At 41.6% G+C, this 19,214-nt stretch overlaps 1 protein-coding gene across 1 annotated transcript in view; it reads right to left on the reverse strand.

Annotated features, from left to right (window-relative positions):
• Positions 1-19,214, reverse strand: part of LOC126023397 (stimulated by retinoic acid gene 6 protein-like) — a 47,604-nt gene that overhangs the window by 14,736 nt on the left and 13,654 nt on the right. Inside the window, 7 exon segments of the mRNA XM_049784144.1 lie at positions 321-432; positions 1,889-1,959; positions 3,128-3,256; positions 4,801-4,846; positions 7,711-7,831; positions 13,584-13,714; positions 17,158-17,258. Coding sequence (XP_049640101.1) covers positions 321-432; positions 1,889-1,959; positions 3,128-3,256; positions 4,801-4,846; positions 7,711-7,831; positions 13,584-13,714; positions 17,158-17,258 — 711 coding nt within the window.

A 19,214-nucleotide genomic window follows, 5' to 3' on the forward strand; every position in this document is an offset into this window, starting at 1 on the left:
GGCTCTATGTTCAGAATTCACTCCTGGCAGGCACGGGGGACCATATGGGACGCCGGGATTTGAACCACCTTCTGCCTGCGAGGCAAATGCCCTTCCTCCCCGGCCCCTTAAAACACTTCAGATAAGGACTTGGCAGTCAAAATTTTTGTAGACAATTCACTTACATATTGACAAAAAGTGTTCTTGGAGTCAAAGTGGTAGATGAAGGAAATGCACATCTTTGATTTACAGAGATTAAACTAACTCATTTTTCAAAGTCCGCTTCTGTTCTATGCCTATACCATATACTAAATAGAAAAGGACTCCTCAGATTTACTTACAAGGTACAGGCAGATGAAGGCCAACACAGTGGTTCCAATCATTCTACTTGGAAACTGAAAGTAAGGGTCCCACTCATAGATCTTGGTTTGGAACCAAGACTTGGTTTCTTCTCTGCAAATAAACAAATACCAGGAAAGAGCAGATTGTGGCTGGCAAACACATGCCTAATTACTCTGAAAATAATATTACTTACTCTTTATCTTAGAGCTTAGCAAAAACAAAACAAAACAAAAACAAAAACAAAAAAACAGGGGAATTCTTAGGGTTGGAGCAATAGTACAGCATGTAATACAGCTGACCTGGTTTTAATCCTCAGTAATCTATATTGTCTCCTGAGCACTACCAGAGATGTAGAGCCAAGAATAACACATGAACATATTTGTATATGGACAGAGTCTCACTTTGAATTGGTGCAGCCTTTCAACAAATAAAAAAGAGATCATGTTGTTCATGATCTCTTTTACAACTAAGACTGGCCAAAACTAAGTACAGGCCACTTAGATGTGACCACAGTGTGGAGGGGGACTTGGGAGGGTTGCTCATAAGATTGTGATGTGGATGGAAGGACTCCACTTTCTTTGTTCTTTCTTCTGCCTATTATCTGAGATCTAGATCTGGTGTTGCCCTTGAATCCCTCTTCTATTTTGGATAAACTCCTTGATGGAAATCAATAAAACCAGAGTCAAGAAGACAGATGATCAGTAAACTACCATGGAGGGTCAACCTGGCCTGCCCACCTCCAGAATTTATTTACATAAGAAAATAACTCTCTTAATTATGCCATTCTTATTTTGCACTTTCTGCACCCATACAGAGTTAACTATAGTTCTAACTATGTTTACTCGGTAGCTTACTAGCTGCATCCTAATGAGACCTTGGAATTGGCATATCCCTTGGTACTTCTCTGGAGCATATCCCCTTATACACAGTCACGGTGGTAGAAATAAGATGACCTATTTCTCTATGCCTAGAGAAAAAACTGTCTTCTTCTATTAGCAATAGTACTATGTTTTCTCTGGGAATTTGTTTTTTCCCATGTCTGACATACCAGACCTAAAGATTAAATGTATTTCAATCATTTCCTGGCCCCGATGGTGAACATGTGATCCCAAATTCACAATCAGTTCTCACTGCAATCACCTGGCTACAGTAACTGATTATGGAGTGCCATGAGGTCCAATCTGATCTGCGAAATAGATTCATGAAGTTTCTGTTTGAATTGTTTAAAAAGTATATCTCTTCCCCATGAGTTTAAGCCAGGAGGGAAAACACTTAAAATTCTGAAGACCACCACCATTCTGAAGCCTTACCAATATTATTCATAAGCCTGGATCCATCTGTCAGAAGTGGATTACTTCTTTATGTAAATTATGTAAGGCCATAAACTTGTCTTTTTAAAAATTTAGATTAAGTTTGCACACAAGATACTTAACAAATCCAATACCCTCTCAGTTTCTCAGTTGTCTCTGAAGCTCCCCTCTGCCACCACTCCCCCCTCCTCCGTGTTATCAGGGCTCATGCATGGATCTAAGAACACTAAGGATGGATAGGTCAAATTATGGCTTACTGCAGAGGGTGTTTCCTCAGGAGTTGTTTGACATGCTCTGCCTGGTGAACTTCCAGGAAAGGCTTTTCTTCCTGTGAGAAAAGAAAAAGGTGAATGCTTTGGGCACAAACTGTTGTTAAAGTCCTCTTTGATGAACTATTTCCACAGAAGACAAGACTATGAGTGGAAGCTATTCTCTTAGACACAACTGTTCTGAAATACCTGTCTCTTATGTAAAAGAGAACCTGGTCCAATTTCTTGCTCACCAAGCACTTGATGTCATGTGATGCCACCTAGTCTTCTTCACTCTTTTCTTTACTGAGTGTATGTATGGTCTTGTCCTCTATACTTTGGGGATTTAGTTATTTCTATAATGGTTGAAAATATTGTTTTGAGAATAAAACATTCCAAATTCCAGTGCTTTTTCTGATTAAGAGTTCCTTTGGTTCGTTCCTTATTTTACAGTATTTAAATGAACTTGAATGGTATGTTTTGAAATATTTTTCTCCAAGTGTAATTGGCTTTCCACAAGAGCCATCACCTTTGCCACACATATTGAACATGTAACTTTTGCATGCTCTGAGACACAATCCTCTATTGGAAGATGTTAGGTAGAGTATATGAGATCTGTGTAGAATGTTGGGTAGAGTATGAGATCTGGTTAGGATCTGACTGGCAATAGTGAAGAAATGGAAATGCAAGAATTCGTGTTCCAAAAATAAAAAAAGAAAAAGAAAATAAAAAAAGAAAAAGAATCCTTGTCCCTAAACTCCTCCACCAATGTTGATAACTAGCTACAGATCACAATAGGACTCTATAGCATCCAATCAAGCAAAAATATCCTTTATCAATATCACCTCCTTCAAGGTGACACTGCCTAGGGCACAGAAAAACACCTTTTGTTTGCAGTTTATCTTACAGGGGGAGATTTTTTAATTATTAATTTAAAACAGAAGCACAATAAAATTTATTGGAAGTACCAAAAGAAGGTTTAGAACAAAATTTTATAGCAGTGGATGTCTATATTAGGGGAAAGTATCTCAACAAACCATCTAACTTTAAATTTCAAGGAATTATCAAATAAACAGTGGTTACAAGAAAACAAAAATCAAATTGTCAAGGTTCGCATTTTGCTTTCCTACAGACTAACTATATAACAGGATGAGACAGTTCTGCTCTCTGAATCCACATTTAAGTAGAATATAAGAACTTCAAAGGGTTGCTGTCAGGACACACCCAGTTCCTATAACTCATACTTACCCCTTGGAGATCCCAGCCCAGTTGCACCCTCAGAGACTTGTTGAACATATGCAGGAAACGGCCCAGCAGGAAAGCCAAGCAGAGCAATGAAGGCCAGTAGAACACGATAGTTTCATACTGCCCCACAAACTGCAACAGAAACAGACCATAGATCATGGACTCTCGGCAGAGGAGGTCAGGCCCCTAGTCAAAAGGCTAATTTGGGGCCGGCGAGGTGGCGCTAGAGGTAAAGTATCTGCCTTGCAAGTGCTAGCCAAGGAAGGACTGCTGTTCGATCCCCCGTCCCATATGGTCCCCCCAAGCCAGGGGCAATTTCTGAGCGCTTAGCCAGGAGTAAGCCCTGAGCATCAAATGGGTGTGGCCCGAAAAACCAAAAAAAAAAAAAAAAAAAAAAAGGCTAATTTGACTCTGAATATCTCAAATTTCAAAACAACTTCACTTCTGGATAATGGATAGTTCTCCAAGAATACAAGGACAAGAATTGGATTATGGAACTTCAGGCACCATGAGTGGGAATGATGGCATTTAGGGCACAATGATTTTGATCCTAGTACAGAGAAATGGAGTAAGGCCCAGCCTCCAAGCCTTATCTTTCACCTGGACTCTTCTCTATTCTCTCTCTTTTTTTTTTTTTTTTTTTGGTTTTTGGGCCACACCCGGTGGTGCTCAGGGGTGACTCCTGGCTGTCTGCTCAGAAATACCTCCTGGCAGGCACAGGGGACCATATGGGACACCAGGATTTTAACCAACCACCTTAGGTCCTGGATCAGCTGCTTGCAAGGCAAACGCCACTGTGCTATCTCTCCGGGCCCCTCTTCTCTATTCTCTTAATCACACCCTTTATTACTTCAGATTTCAAAATGTAGTGAATGGCCTGGCCTGTCTTTATAGATTTCTGGTAACTCCCTTAAGTTTATACCTGGGGCCGGAGAGATAGCATAGCAGTAGGGTGTTTTCCTTGCATGCAGTTGACCAGGGAGGGATCCAGTTCGATTCCCAGCATCCCATATGGTCCTCCAGCCTGCCAGGGTGTGATTTATGAGTGCAGACCCAGAAGTAACCCCTGAGCACTGTTGGGTGTAGCCCCAGAACCAATCAATCAATCAATAAAAATTTTTTTAAATGCTCTATACCTCCTTACTCACATCCTAGCTAGGTGTACTTTCTTCTTGCTCCTTTTTCTGGAGTCCAAGACTAAACAGAAGAAGCACCCCTACCCCCCAATTCTGAGAAGGACAATGATGGCAGAGCTGAAAGGGGTTCATTTCATATGAGCCTCTAGTTTTATTGACAGAGAAACTGAGGCTCCAAGAAGGGGTGGAAGGACATGAATGCTGGAGTGAGCACACTTAGGTCTCAACTCCAAAATCTGCTGCCTCTTAAGGGTGAATCAATACAGGTGAGCCTCAGTCTCTTTATCTGTTAAATTGGTTTGCTGAGAGCTTCCCTACCTTGAGAAGCTCTTGTGAGTATCACATCAGATGATAGGAATTGGTACTGTAATGAGTATGAGGCAAGAAAAATGGAAGCGCCACAATTGGCTCCAACCCATGCCCCTTAATACCTATGAGACAGCTATATTCAGAGAGATACAGATGCTTATTCAAGGCCACACAGCATCACACCATGAGACTAGGGCTGAAACTTGTAAACGCAGCTCAGAGGGGACTTACCTGCCCATGGGGACACTGTATGATATGGAGGATGGTAACAGCAAACCTACAAGAAAGGAACAAGTTTGGGACCGGGAGAGATAGTACAGTGAGTAGAGTGCTTGTCTTGTATGCAGCCAACTCAAGTTTGATCCCCAGCATCTTATATGATCTCTGAGCATCACCAAGAATAATTCCTGGGAGCGGAGCCAGGAGGAAATCCTGAGCATCTCCAAGTTTGACATCCAAAACAAACAAAACAAAATATCAAGATTGGAGCACTGGGTTTTCTTTCAACACAGCCCTTGTGAGCATTGCCTAACCCCCGTCTGTCCAGAGATATGCCTGCATTCACCATCCTCTTTGGAAGGCTGGATCCCATACTTGGGGCAGCCCATCTAGTAAATTCACTCCACATACCCCTGGGGAGCTCATAATCCTAGAATCTACAGTGCAGAGAGACCTGGAGAGCTCATGGTCACTCTGTCATTCATGTGGAACATTGGAACCCAGGAGAATAAATGGATTGTTCCAGAGTCACACCCAGAGCCAGGATCAGACCAGGTCTCCAGATTGCTGTCTGTGCCTTTCTGCTAGATGCAGATTTGTCTATAAACACTGAGCTGTAGGTTAGTACTACTGGATGTATATCACTGACCCAAGTCCTGGGTGCCCAGGCTGCTAAGCCATGCTCTCTCTCCTCTCCATCACACAGTCTGCCAGTGGGGCTGGGGAGATAAGATGGTGAGTAGGGTGCTTACATTGCACATGGCTGACCCAGGTTCTATCCTCAAGATCCCAAATGGTCCCCTAAGCCATGACAGGAGTCAGAAGTGATCCCTGAGTATCTCCAAGTGTGATCTCCTCAAAAACACAAAACAAAACAACAACAACAAAAAAACCTCAGGAGGGACTGGATTGATAGCACAGCAGGTAGAGCATTTGCTTTGCATGAGGCTGACCTGAGTTTAATTCCCAGCATTCCATATGGTTCCTAAAGCCTGCCAAGGGAGATTTCTGAATACAGAGCCATAAAGTAACCCCTGAATGTTACCAAGTTTGGCCCAAATACCAAAATAAAAATCAACACCCCCAAAAAATAACAGGAAAGATAGTACAGCAGTTGGGTATCTTTTTTGGCTGGCCTGTGTTCTATCTTGGCATCCCATATAGTTCCACAAGCATTGTCAGGAGTAATTTCTGAGAACAGAGCCAGGAGTAACTCCTGAGTATTACCATATGTAATCTAAAAACCAAAAATAAAAATAAATTTATCATGGGGACAGAGCAATAGGACAGTAGGTAAAACTTGCACAAGGCCAACCCAGATTCAAGCTCTGGCATCCCACAGAGTCCATCAGGAGTGAGTCTTTTGTGCAGAGCAAGCAGTAACCCCTGAGCACCATCAGGTATGCCCCTCAAACCAAAACTAACCAAACCAAAAAAAAAAATCCCACCAATAGAAAAAGTCAGAGACTACTCTTTCTCCCATATCACATCTCACTCTGGAACACTTTCTTTTGATTTTTTAAAATGAATAGTAATCATTGGTGATGCCACTAGCTCATGAGCCCTAGCATTCACTCACACACTGAATTCACTGTATAGAAAACACAATAGGAAAAAAGACAGGTTTAAAAGATGCTTTGTTGCCTTGTTGGCAAACATTCCCTGAGGCTAGCCATATGCTGGATGTGGGATCAGCACTGAGGGCATGGAGCTCAGCCCAGGAGCTATGACCCAGAAGCAGTATCGGCTTGGATCGGTCACTAGTCCTGATGGAAGGACTATTGATATGCAGAGGTCAGAATGTGTGACCCTGGAGTTGCAGTGGGAATGTAAGTACATGATTGCTGGATGCATGCACGAAGGCCTGTGGAAGTCTAACATGATGGAGGAGTGAGATGGAGACTATGAGGTATGGGGCTGCAAGAGACCAGACTGATAAATCTTGAGCCCTAAGTTGCAACACACTGATGCTTCTCTCTGCCTCCTGAGGGGAAGCCAAGCCAACTTGAGGGAAACGTATCCAGTGTGAAGCCATGAAGTTTAAAGAAATTTAAATTTAATTTAATTTAAAGAAATGAACGTTCCTACATCTCTGTTTTCTGAAAATGTTCTTTTTCTTTCTTCAATCTTTGAGTCACACTTGGCAATGCTTATGGAGTACTCTTGACTCTGCACTCAGCAATTACTCCTGGCAGTGTTCAAGGGAGCATATGGGATGCCGGGAATCAAACCAGAGTTGGGTATATGCAGAAAATGCCATACCCCATTGTGCTCTCTCCAGCCCTGACTTCTAAGAATATTCTTTTTTTCTTTTCTCTTTTTTTTTTTTTTGCCACGTCTGGTGATGCTCAGGAGATACTCTGGCTCTATATTCAGCAGTCACTCCTGGTGGTTCTTGGAGGATCAAATGGAAAGTGCAAGATCAAATCTGGGTTGGCTGCATGCAAAGCAGACACCTTACCCACTGCACTACCACTCTGGGCTAATTTGAGAGAATATTCTAAGTATGATAGGTTCACAGGAAGCCAACAGAGAGCTGACCTGACCTGTTTTGTTGGCAGAAGTGGTGGTGTTGGGGTCACTCCTAGGACTGCTTAGGGCTTATTCCTGCTTTGTGCTCAGGGATCACTCCTGAAGGACTTGGTGATTCATATGTGATGCCAGGGATCAAACCTGTTGTCCACAGAGCCCTACTCACTGTACAATCCCTCTGGCCCCTGACCTGCCCTCTAATATTTAAGTGTAGTCCCATAGAGGAGTCCTTAAACCATCCCCACTACCACCACCCCTATCCTGCACCTCATTTCTGGGCCAAAGCTGTCCCCTTTCCCCAAGAGAATGCTCAGAAACGTTTATTCCTTGCTCTGAGTTCAGCCATGGTGAAAGGAGATCTAGGAGGGCAGAAGGCAGAATCCATCTTACCAAATGAGAGAGTAACTGAAGCCAAGTATGGAGCTTACTAGCTGGAGGTCCGATGAGAGGCAGGCAAAGAAGGGGAAGTGTGATAGGCCAACTTCGAAGCCTCCAATCAGAAGCACAAAGGCTGGAAGAGAAGGAGTCAGTGATGCTGTGAGGGCCTTCTCTCATAGAATCAAGAACACCCCCAGGGAAGTGAGAAGAAGCCTAGAGGCTAAGTAGACAAGCCCCCATGTAGTATGGGCAGAAATGCAGGACCATCCTTCATTCACTCATATCACACACTATTTGATTCTCATCATGCCAGCCACTAGCAACTCTTCAGAAGAATTGTTCTCCCAACTTTATTATCTCATGTGTGGTAGATAGAAACAGACTATGTCAATGAAAACACATCTCCAAGATAAAGCACTCCTAGAATACTATTGCAACAAGAGAGTTGTAATGTGCCAGAGACAAAAAAAAAAAGAAAAAAACAAACAAACAAAAAAAAAAACACTTTTAGGCCATTCTGTGCTCTGTATACCAGGCAATAATATCCATTTTGCCACTGACTTGCTCTGAGATGGTCTCACCATACAAAATCAATGTGACCCTCACTAAGTGCTTTCAGTTGGGTTCTGGGCCAGCTACTAAGGACACTGAACAAATGACCACATTTCCTGCCATGATATACTGATATTTCAATTGGGGTGGCAGGGAGAAAAGTGAATGGTCTAATATGTTCTATGCGAGAGGCACATTCAACCTGCTGTAGTGGCAAGAGGTAGCCACTAATCTCATCTAAGCTCTGAATATCAGGCAAAACTTCCTGGAAGTGGTGACATTGAGCAAGGCCATGCAATAGAAGCAGGAGTTTGTAAAAACAAAAGGAAAAAACATTCCTCAAAGTCCAGAAGGTAGCTGGTTGGGACCAGTAGTATTTGTGTGAATGTGGGAGATGGACAACTGACAGAAAATGACAGTAGAGGAGAAACAATAGAGGAACAAAAATCACTTTTACACCTACCCAAATTTTCTGTCATGCAACTAGAGCAACTAAGATGGCAAGACCCCAAGCCCAGAGAACACATCTGTCACAAAAGAAGTGATAAGATGTTTTGAGATAAATATCTGATGAGAGGAAGGAGAGGAAAGGCTCCAGGAGATGTAGCATGCTCAAGAACAAAAGAATCCCACATCTCAAGCAACTTTGGGGACTAAAGCTGCTGAAATAGTGGTGGGCCCTGGATAAGGTGCGGAAGCGACAACCATCAGTGAGAGCAGGTTGGCTTTAGTAAGGTCTGAAGGTGCCAGAGCTGTCAGTGCCTAAAGACTCATGGTGTCAATTATCCATATGCCCTCCGAGAACAGAGACTGCAAGTCACTAAAATCCCAAATCAGAAAGACGCACTGGAGCTTCGAAGTAGTGGTTCCATATAAAAGTGGAAAGAAAAATTATGAGTCTGAAAGTAGGAAGATGTAATGAGGGTGTTAATACAGAATCACTCTGTAAAAATAGGGAACATTCTCAGGTCATGAAGCAAGACCAATATTCTTCCAACACCCACATCCTCCACACAACTGGCCTTCAGGGAAACTCAAGCTGAGACAATGATGAGACACTCCACTCAGGATCATGTAAAAGATTATTCTAAAACATAGCACTTGGATGTAGCTCAGTGATAGAGTACATGCCTTGCATGTGTGAGGCCCTGGATTTGATCACTGGCATTACAACAATAAAAAAATTATAAATAAAAAACTAGAAGATATGGGGCTGGAGAAGTGGTGTAGTGGTAGGGTGTTTGCCTTGCATGCGGCTGACCTAGGACGAACTGCAATTCGATCCCCTGATATCTCATATGGTCCCCCAAGCCAGGAGCGATTTCTGAGAGCATAGCCAGGAGTAACCCCGAGCATCACCGGGTGTGGCCCCAAAACAAACAAAACAAAGACAAATACAAAAAAACCTAAAAGATAGCAAGTGTTGACTAGGATGCAGAAAAGCTAGAAACAGCACATTACAGATCAATAGAATAAAACAGAATCCAAAACTAGGTTCATAGTAGCCAAACAGACAAAAGTGATTTTCTGGGCAAAGAAGAGACTTGTATTTTTTTTTAAATTGATACTAAAATAATTAATATTCAATTATTAGCCTCCAAAAGCACAAACAACAAACAAAAAAACTTCAACAAAACCCTCAGGAACTTCAATTCTAACAACATGTGCAAAAAAATTAGTAAGATGTATCATAGTAGAAAACTTTCAAAAAAATAAAGGAGGAAATTGGGGCTGGAGAGATAGCATAGAGGTAGGGCGTTTGCCTTGCATGTAGAAGGATGGTGGTTCGAATCCCTGCATCTCAGATGGTTTCCCTAGGCTGCCAGGGGTGATTTCTGAGTGTAGAGTCAAGAGTAACCTCTGAGCGCTGCTGGGTGTGACCCAAAAAACAAAACAAAATAAAATAAAATAAAATAAATAAATAAATAAATAAATAAAGGAGAAAATTTAAGTAATCTTATATTGGGCAAAGATTTTTTTATATGACCCTATAACATGATCCCTAAAAGGATTATCAGGGAAAATCATATTTCTCAGACTTTTGCTTTGGATTATACTTGATGGTATTCATGACTTACTTCTTTTTTTTTTTTTTTTTGGTTTTTCGTTTTTGGTCACACCCAGCAGCGCTCAGGAATTACTCTTGACTTTGTACTCAGGAACCACTCCTGTCTGGCTCAGGGAGATGCCGCGATTCAAACCACTGTCAGTCCTGGGTCTGTTGTGTGCAAGGCAACTGCCCTACCAATGTGCTATCTCTCTGGCCTGTCAGGGCTTACTTCTGGCTCTGCACTCAGAAATTACTCCTGGTAGTGCCAGGACCATATGGGATGCCAGAGATCATCAATTCCAGATCAACTGCATGCAAGTAAAGCACCTTACCTGCTGTACTATTGCTCCAGCCCTTAAATTTTCCCTTTTTTAAATGATTAAAAGACTTAAATTAAAAATGAAATTAAGGAGCAATAATTCATCAGGTAGGGCATTTGCCTTATACAGGGCCAACCCAAGTTCAATAAATGGCATACTTTATGATTCCTTATCTTTCAGGAGTAAACTCAGAGCACCACCAAGTGTAAACAAAGAAAGAAAGAAAGAAAGAAAGAAAGAAAGAAAGAAAGAAAGAAAGAAAGAAAGAAAGAAGAAAGAAAGAAAGAAAGAAAAGAAAGAAGAAAGAAAGAAGAAAGAAAGAAAGAAAGAAAGAAAGAAAGAAAAGAAAGAAAGAAAGAGAAAGAAAGAAAGAAAGAAAGAAAGAAAAGAAAGAAGAAAGAGAAAGAAAGAAGAAAGAAAGAAAGAAAGAAAGAAAGAAAGAAAGAAAGAAAGAAAGAAAGAAAGAAAGAAAGAAAGAAAGAAAGGAAGGAAGGAAGGAAGGAAGGAAGGAAGGAAGGAAAAAAGGAAGGAAGAAGAAAGAAAGAGAAAAGAAAGAAAGAAAGGGAAAGAAAGAGAGAATAAAAAAGAAAGAGAAAGAGAAAGAAAAAGAAATACAAAAAAGAAACAAAAATTATAATACAACAATAGTCTAAGAGAATACTTCTTTAAATTTATATATAGAAACTAGAAATATATGTGTAGGATTTATAAACATATTACAAATAATTCTCAAAGCTCAATGCAAAAAGCCTCAAAACACTTCCTTTTTTATTTTATTTTATATTATTTTATTTTTTTGTCTTTTCTTTAACCACACCCGGCGATGCTCAAGGGCTATTCCTAGCTTTGCTCAGGATGCCTTCCTGGCATGCTCCTTATTTGTTTAAAGTATTTAATTATTTGAATGAACAGCTTACCAAAAAGTGTGTAGTTATAGACTAAAGTCTATCAAAATAAATATATTCAACAGCATAGGTTAAATTAGAAAATAAAAATTAAAACCACAATTAGAGACCACTATAATTTCCTTATAATGGCTAAGCTTGAAATATAACTATAATCAAGTCGAAATATTACTATGATCAAGTCAAAATATAACTATGATCAAGTCTTAGGCAGAGCAGGCAGATAGTGAAATAAGTCAGAGAGAGAGAGAAAGAGAGAGAGAGAGAGAGAGAGAGAGAGAGAGAGAGAGAGAGAGAAAGACACAGAATGGCCTCACTCATCTATGGGTTTCAAGAAAAGTGAAAGACATTCTTGCAATAATTTTCAGAGACAAAAGAGAGGAGGGCTGGAAATTCCAGCTCAGTTCATGAAGCTCACCACAAAGAGTGATGAGTTTAGTTAGAGAAATAACTACATTGAGAACTATCCTAACAATGAGAATGTATGAGGGAAATAGAAAGCCTGTCTAGATTACAGACAGGGGTAAGGTGGGGAGGAGAGAGAGAGATTTGGGACATTGGTAATGGGAATGTTGCACTAGTGATGGGGGGCATTCCTTCATGACTGAAATTCAACCACAATCATGTTTGTAATCAAGGTGTTTAAATAAAATATTATTTAAAAAATATATCTATGGGGCCCGGAGAGATAGCACAGCGGTGTTTGCCTTGCAAGCAGCCGATCCAGGACCTAAGGTGGTTGGTTCTAATCCCGGTGTCCCATATGGTCCCCCGTGCCTGCCAGGAGCTACTTCTGAGCAGACAGCCAGGAGTCACCTCTGAGCACCACCGGGTGTGGCCCAAAAACCAAAAAAAAAAAATATATATATATATATATGAATAGTCAAGGGTATAGAGAAACTGAAAGTTTAAAACACATCAACAATGAAATTTTCTAAAATGAAACTTCAGAAAAATGTTTGACCATTTTCTAAAAAGTATCATCTATTGTATAATCTGTAGAATTCAGCCATTCTACTCATGGATCTTTACCCAAGAAAAATGGAAATACAGGTACACATAAAGAATTAATGTTTTACTAATGTTAATATCAGCTTTATTTATAATAATAACTAAAAATAAATCAGATCTATATTAACAGGTGAATTGATAAACAAATTGGTAGTCATGTGCTAGAATACTACTGAACAATGAAAAATAAACAGGATTCTGAACTGTACTAAATGTGTGTGTGAATCTCAAAATAACTATGCTGTGGGAAAGAAACCAGCCTTTCCAGAGAACCATATAAATAACTTCATTCAATCCCACTTATATAACTGCCAGCAGGATGGAAAAAGAGATTAAAAATGGGAACAAGTTAACTTATGAAGTTAATTATCTTTATTGTGATCAGTTCTTAGATAAAACATCAAATTATACATTATAGATTTAATTTGCATTTCTTTAAACCCAAATGAAGAGGCTAGAGAGATAGTTCAGGGGTTAAGGTACATGTGTTATATGTGATTGATACTGATTTAAGCCTCAGCACCACATATGGTTTTCAGGCACTGCCAGGAGTAAAGCCTAAGTACAGAGTCAGGAGTAAGCCCTGAGCACCACTGGGTGTGACTCGACAAACCAGAACTACTTGTTGATAAGGTAGTCATCTAATCATAAAAGCTTTAAAGAAGAGAAGAGAGAGAAATGAGATCTGAACAGAAAAGTTTTAGAGTAATTGTGTTAGCCATGATAGCACCTATAGATTAGAACTAGGCCTTCATGAGACAGATATAAAAACAATGTAAGTTTTCTTCTTCAAGAAGGCAGCCATGGCAATAACTTGGGAGAGCTTTTGTGGATGAATGAATTTCAGAAATTCTTTCTGAATTTCTTTTCTAGTGTCATAAAGGGATCTAATTTAAACTGGGTAGGACATTTGCCTTGTACAAGGACTCAAGAGAGTAACAGATTGGGAAGAACACAAACAGTTCACAAATCACATTCATAGTAACCGTTCCAGTCATTTCTGAGACCAAGAATCTCTAGCAGGTCTGTGGAGGTTCTAAGTAATACCTTGGGCCCACTTTGGGACGTGCAGGGGCTGGTAGCCTTCTGAGAATAAGAACATGATCTTATTGGCTGTAGCCCCAAAGGCAATTCCATAGGACCACCGGTTACTGAATGTGCCCACGAAGTCCAGAGGTCTGTGAATGACAAAAACAGTGCCTGAGGCTACAAGATGGTTCATGCCACAGTTTATCCCCAAATGACTGTTCCCACTGGATGAGGAAGTACAGGGTGAACTACTTCTGTCTGGGCCATTCTGATCACTAATCAGACATCCTGGGCTTCCTGAACACTGCTTAGGAGAACCTCCAACTGGTTCTACACAAAATTGCCAAATTGGGATCAGAATCAATGCTAGAGGCAAATAGGTTTTCAGGAAGTTTAGAGTTTGGGTGAAGCAAGGAAGACCATGTTCTTGTCCTTAAGAATCCATGTCGAACTATCGGGACAATGTTAATGAGTGAGGGAAGTAAAATGCCTGTCTTGAATACAAGAAGGGGGGGATGGAGATGGGGGGCATTGGTGGTGGGAATGTTGCACTGGTGAAGGGGATGTTCTTTTTATGACTGAAACCCAACTGTAAACATGTTTGCAATCATGGCGCTTAAATAAAGTTATTATTAAAAAAAAAAACATGTTGAAGGAAACACCATCAAGGCAGACAACAATTATTTGGGGGGGGGGGTGGCCACACCCAGCAGTGCTCAGGGGTTATTCCTGGCTGTCTGTTCAGAAGTAACTCTTGGCAGACACGGGGGACCATATGGGACACCGGATTCGAACCAACCACCTTTGGTCCAGGATTGGCTGCTTGCAAGGCAAATGCCACTGTGCTATCTCTCTGGGCCCTGACAACAATTATTAAAAAATGAATGAGAGATGGAATTGTACAACTCAAGAAACCTAAAAGGGGGTACTGGAGTGATAGTACAGTGAATAGGTACTTGCTGTGCATTCAGCTAACTGGAGTTTGATTTCTGCACTCTATAAGATCCCCTAATCCTGCTAGAAGTGATCCCTGATCATGGAGTCAGGAGTATGTCCTGTGCATAACCAGATCTGGAAATAACTCCCTAAAAGGAAAATGCCCAGGCAGATTTTAGGGTTTCTATCTTGTCTCCAGCTACCATCTCTACGAGATCATCTTTCCAGAGTCCTTGTGAATTCTAGATATTATTGCTGCTTCTGCATGATCATATCTTCCTGGCCATGGCTGATTGGACTAAAAATGAGCCCTTTGGCTTTGGATGCTTGGTCTTCTGATTTGAATTTGTAGCCCTGAGACATATGCCAGTTAACAGTTAAAATACTGTATGAGATCTAGGGAGATAGCTCAATGCTCAAGGGCAACATGCCTAGGCCACACCAGTCTGAGTTTGAACCCCAGTGACAACTGTGCAATGGAATCTAAAACATTATTTTTATTTCCTGTTAACAAGCTTGGAAGAATATTTGTTTCCTCAAACCAAACAGTAAAATGTGGTGGGTCAAAAGACACAAAATCAACCCCTCAAAACACCATCTGGTACACCTCAAGCTGGATGGAGGCAGAGGACTTGGATATAGCATCTTCAATCCCAGGTATTTCATTCTTTCCTGTTCCAAGCATTTTTCTCATCTTCACCTTCAAGACTCCACTTGGAGCCCATATGCAGATGCCTATTGATCACTCACTTCCTGTGAGGGCCACCAGCTGCCTTGCCTATATCACCTCTGCTTAGTTTATGCTCCCTATATGGGATCCTTTGTTCAGGAAACTGAATTCACCAGGAGCAGGCACCTAGCACTAGTACTTGGAAATAACCAGTAATTACTATGGACACATCTTGTATTGAATCCAAGTGAATTCAAATAAAGATTCCATATGTTATGTTGAAAGCTTCATGAGATGGTTTGTCTACCTTTCAATCAGATCTGGAAACCCCTTCTTTGCTTATATCACAGACATAGCAGAGATAATGAAAGAACTGCTCTATCAAGTGTGCAGCGGCTTGCACACATGCACAGCATGAGGCGAATACTGGGGGAAGATGATAGGACATGACTCAAAAAGCATGAATTTTGATGGGGACTAGCTAAAGAACAAGTGAATTCAGCTATGATCAATTCGATCAAAAGTAGTTTGGACTGAAGAGATAATACAGGGCAGGGTGTTTGCCTTACATACAACCAACCTGATTAGATTCCTGGCATCCCATATGTTCTCCTGAGCCCTTCTTCCTTTCATGATCCCTGAGTACAGAGCTAGGAATAAGCCCTTAGAATTGCCTGGTGTGGCCCCAAAACAAAACAAACAGTAGCTTGAAAGATTCTAAGCAGTCTAATGCAACAGCCTTCAACCTTTCTTCTTTTTCAGTTTTTGGGCCATGTTCAGCAATGCTTAGGGTTACTTCTGGCTCTGTACTCAGAAATTATTCCTGACAGGCTTACAGAACAATATAGGACACCAGGGCTCTAACCTGGGTCAGCTACGTGCAAGGCAAGTAAGTGCCTTACCTTTTGTACTATCTCTCCAGCCTGGAGACCAGCACTTGGCCTACATACTGATTTAAAGAACAGTGCAGTAATCTAGTGGTTTTCAATCTTTCTACAACTGCAGATTGGAACCAATCCATGTACTGGTGGTTGAGACCACTGGTCTAATGTTATCATGTAAGCTTCTTTATGAAAATTCTTTCTTGTCCCTAAATTTTTAATGCTCAAGGAGGATTGAATAACCCCTATAACTATCTTTTTCTGTGCCTCAGCCTTTCTCTGTCCGACTCTTTGCCCATGGGAGAGTTTTCAGCTCCAATGAGTGATTCCAAAATGAATGCAGTTCTGACATCACTACACTGAATTAATATTTGGTACTCAGACACTGCAGTCAGACTTCTCTTACCCCAGAGCCCAGGTCCCACCCCCAGCTTCATTCCTTACATGTAGCTATGCTAGAACCTGTATAGGTGATAACTCAGGGACTCAGATCAAATATTAACACACACACCCTAGCTCACAAGTCATATAAGCCTTGAGTAAGTCACTTAATTTTTCTGAACCCAAGTGTGTTCATCCATCACATGAGGATAATAACTTCCGTGCTAGGCTGGCGCCCGAGCCAATGGTTCAGAGACTGGGTCATAATGTACAATAAATGTTCATTGCTTTATTGCTGTTGTTAATCAAGAATTATTAAGGAGAGATGGGGTAGACATACAGGCCATTCGAACTTCAGGGGAAATGTATAAGGGTTGCAGAGATGCAGAATGGCAGGAATAGAAAGCTCCTTAGTCCCATAGGTTCTCCTGCCATGTTGGGTGCTATAGCCACAAGAAAGCTAGTACCAACAGGGATAGAAAATCCCTTCTTGTTTCCAGGGGTTGTCATGGTGCTGAATATGGGAAAGGCTTTTTCCCTAGTTTGAGGCAATATAAGCCTGTTGGGTAGTCCTGGGTGCTGAGTTTTATTTGAATTGGGACAGGGTTGTCTGTGCTGGGAGAATCATTGCGAGGTAACTGAGTTATCTTGTCCTTGTAACTGGTGTTGACCCCAATCACAGATGACAACCTTGTCTATGGTGATCAAACTTGTCTCTACTCACATGATAATCCCGAAGTGGCTGCCCAGGAGGTAAGAAGTCTCCTCTCTCTGTCTACGGTGCACTCGTCTTTGGAGAAAGGACAAGACTAAAATGATGAAAAGCTACAGAAAGAAAAAATGAATGCATCAGGGGGTGTTTGTTTTGAGCATCTCCACAGTGCCCTACCTGAATAAATACACAAGTGAACAAATCGCCACAGACTAAATGCCAACGGCTAACTAAAGACTGGCAGGACTCACCTAGTAACTTCCAGAGTGTTCTATACTGATTTTTCTTTTGTTTCTTTAATCTAAATGGACTTGGGTTCAAACTTAGCCTCTCCCAGATACTAGCTGTGAGGAATACTTAACTTCTCTGAACTTCTTAATCTGTAAGAAGGGAACTGTATCTGTAGAGCTGTAAACCCTTTGCTCTTCGTGCCCATGGGAATCCAATCAGAATCACATATTGTTGGTGATGCTTTTCTCTCACCGATTTCCTGGAAACTTGTTGAGAATTCTTTGTCCTAATCAGCACCATTTCCTTACCTCTTCCTTAGTCCTCTACCTGGCTTCTACCCAAAACTTCACAGAAACAGTTCCTGCCCAGGCGCTGGAGCAGTGGTGCGGAGCTGTAAGGTGTCTGCCGTGCCAGCACTAGCCTAGGACAGACAGCGGTTTGATCCCCCGGCATCTTATATGTTTCCTCAAGGAGTGATTTCTGAGCACATAGCCAGGAGTAACCCCTGAGCATCTCCGAGTGTAGCCCCCCCCCAAAAAAAAGGAAACAGTTCCTGCCCAAATCACTGATTAGCATCAGTCTTGCTTAGTCTGAAGTAGAGGGTGTGCCCAGACCTGCCTTGATGCCCAGCAGCCAGCCACAATACTGATGATGGCTGCTCCTTCCTCTCTTGTTTGGGCTCTCATCCAATATGTTCTGTTTTCCTCCCTTTCTGTGCTTTTCCTAGGTAGTATTCTTCTGTCTCCAACCACTTGGAGCTTGGTCCCAGCATTATCCTCTTATTTCCTGACCCAGTAGCCTCTCCCACAACCCTGTTGTCCATATCTACAATCCACCGGAGACTACCACACTGAATCTCCAGCCCAGAACTTTGAATCTATACATGTCCACCGCCTGTTCAGTAGGCATTTCTTTCTGATCTATTAAAAGTTCTCTGATTCCTGGGGCTGGAGAGATAGCATGGAGGTAAGGCATTTGTCTTTCATGCAGAATATTATTGGTTCAAATCCCAGCATCCCATATGGTCCCCCGAGCCTACCAGGAGCGATTTCTGAGCATAGAGCCAGGAGTAACCCCTGAACGCTGCCGGGTGTGATACAAAAAGAAAAAAAAAAGTTCTTTGATTCCCTTTGCTCTAACGGAACCTTATGTTTTTCCTTCTTGCCCTGCCCCCTCATCTACCCCAAACCTCACTCTCTTTGAATTTTCTTTAATCAGTAATCAGTGACTGGCAGAAACCACCATCCCATTGGGGCTGGAGTGATAGTATGGCAATTAGGATACACATCGCCGACCTGGGCTCCATCTCTGACATCCCATAGGATCCCCCAATTGGGGCCAGAAAGCTAAAGAAAAAGAAAATAAAGAAACTACCACTTTCCAGCCACAGGTGTTAGAAACCCAGGATTCATCCTCTTAATCTCTCCTTTTCTCCACTCTCCAACCAACCCCATCACCAGTCCTATTGTTTTTATTTGGTTTGGTTTGGGGCTATACTTGGAAGTGCCCAGAAGCTACTTCTGGAAGTGGCTGGAGGACCATATGGGATGCTGGGGATAGAATCCCAGTTAGCTGCATATAAAGCAATGTGCTACCTGCTGCAGCATCACTCTGGCCACTATTGATTTTAACTTCCTAAATGGATGAAACTGCCCTGCACCTGCTCAGAGGAGCTCACCTGGCCTTGTCTAAGGATCCTTCCATCATCTCCTACTTGCTCTTCCATCCTCTTCTCTGATCTGCCTCCAAATCATCTTGCACATAACCAGAGAAATAATTTCTTTTTGGGGAGTTTTTTTTTGGTCACACCCAGCAGCGCTTAGGGGTTACTCCTGGCT

Source organism: Suncus etruscus, chromosome 1 (genome assembly GCF_024139225.1).
Source record: "Suncus etruscus isolate mSunEtr1 chromosome 1, mSunEtr1.pri.cur, whole genome shotgun sequence".
Taxonomy (NCBI): domain Eukaryota; kingdom Metazoa; phylum Chordata; class Mammalia; order Eulipotyphla; family Soricidae; genus Suncus; species Suncus etruscus.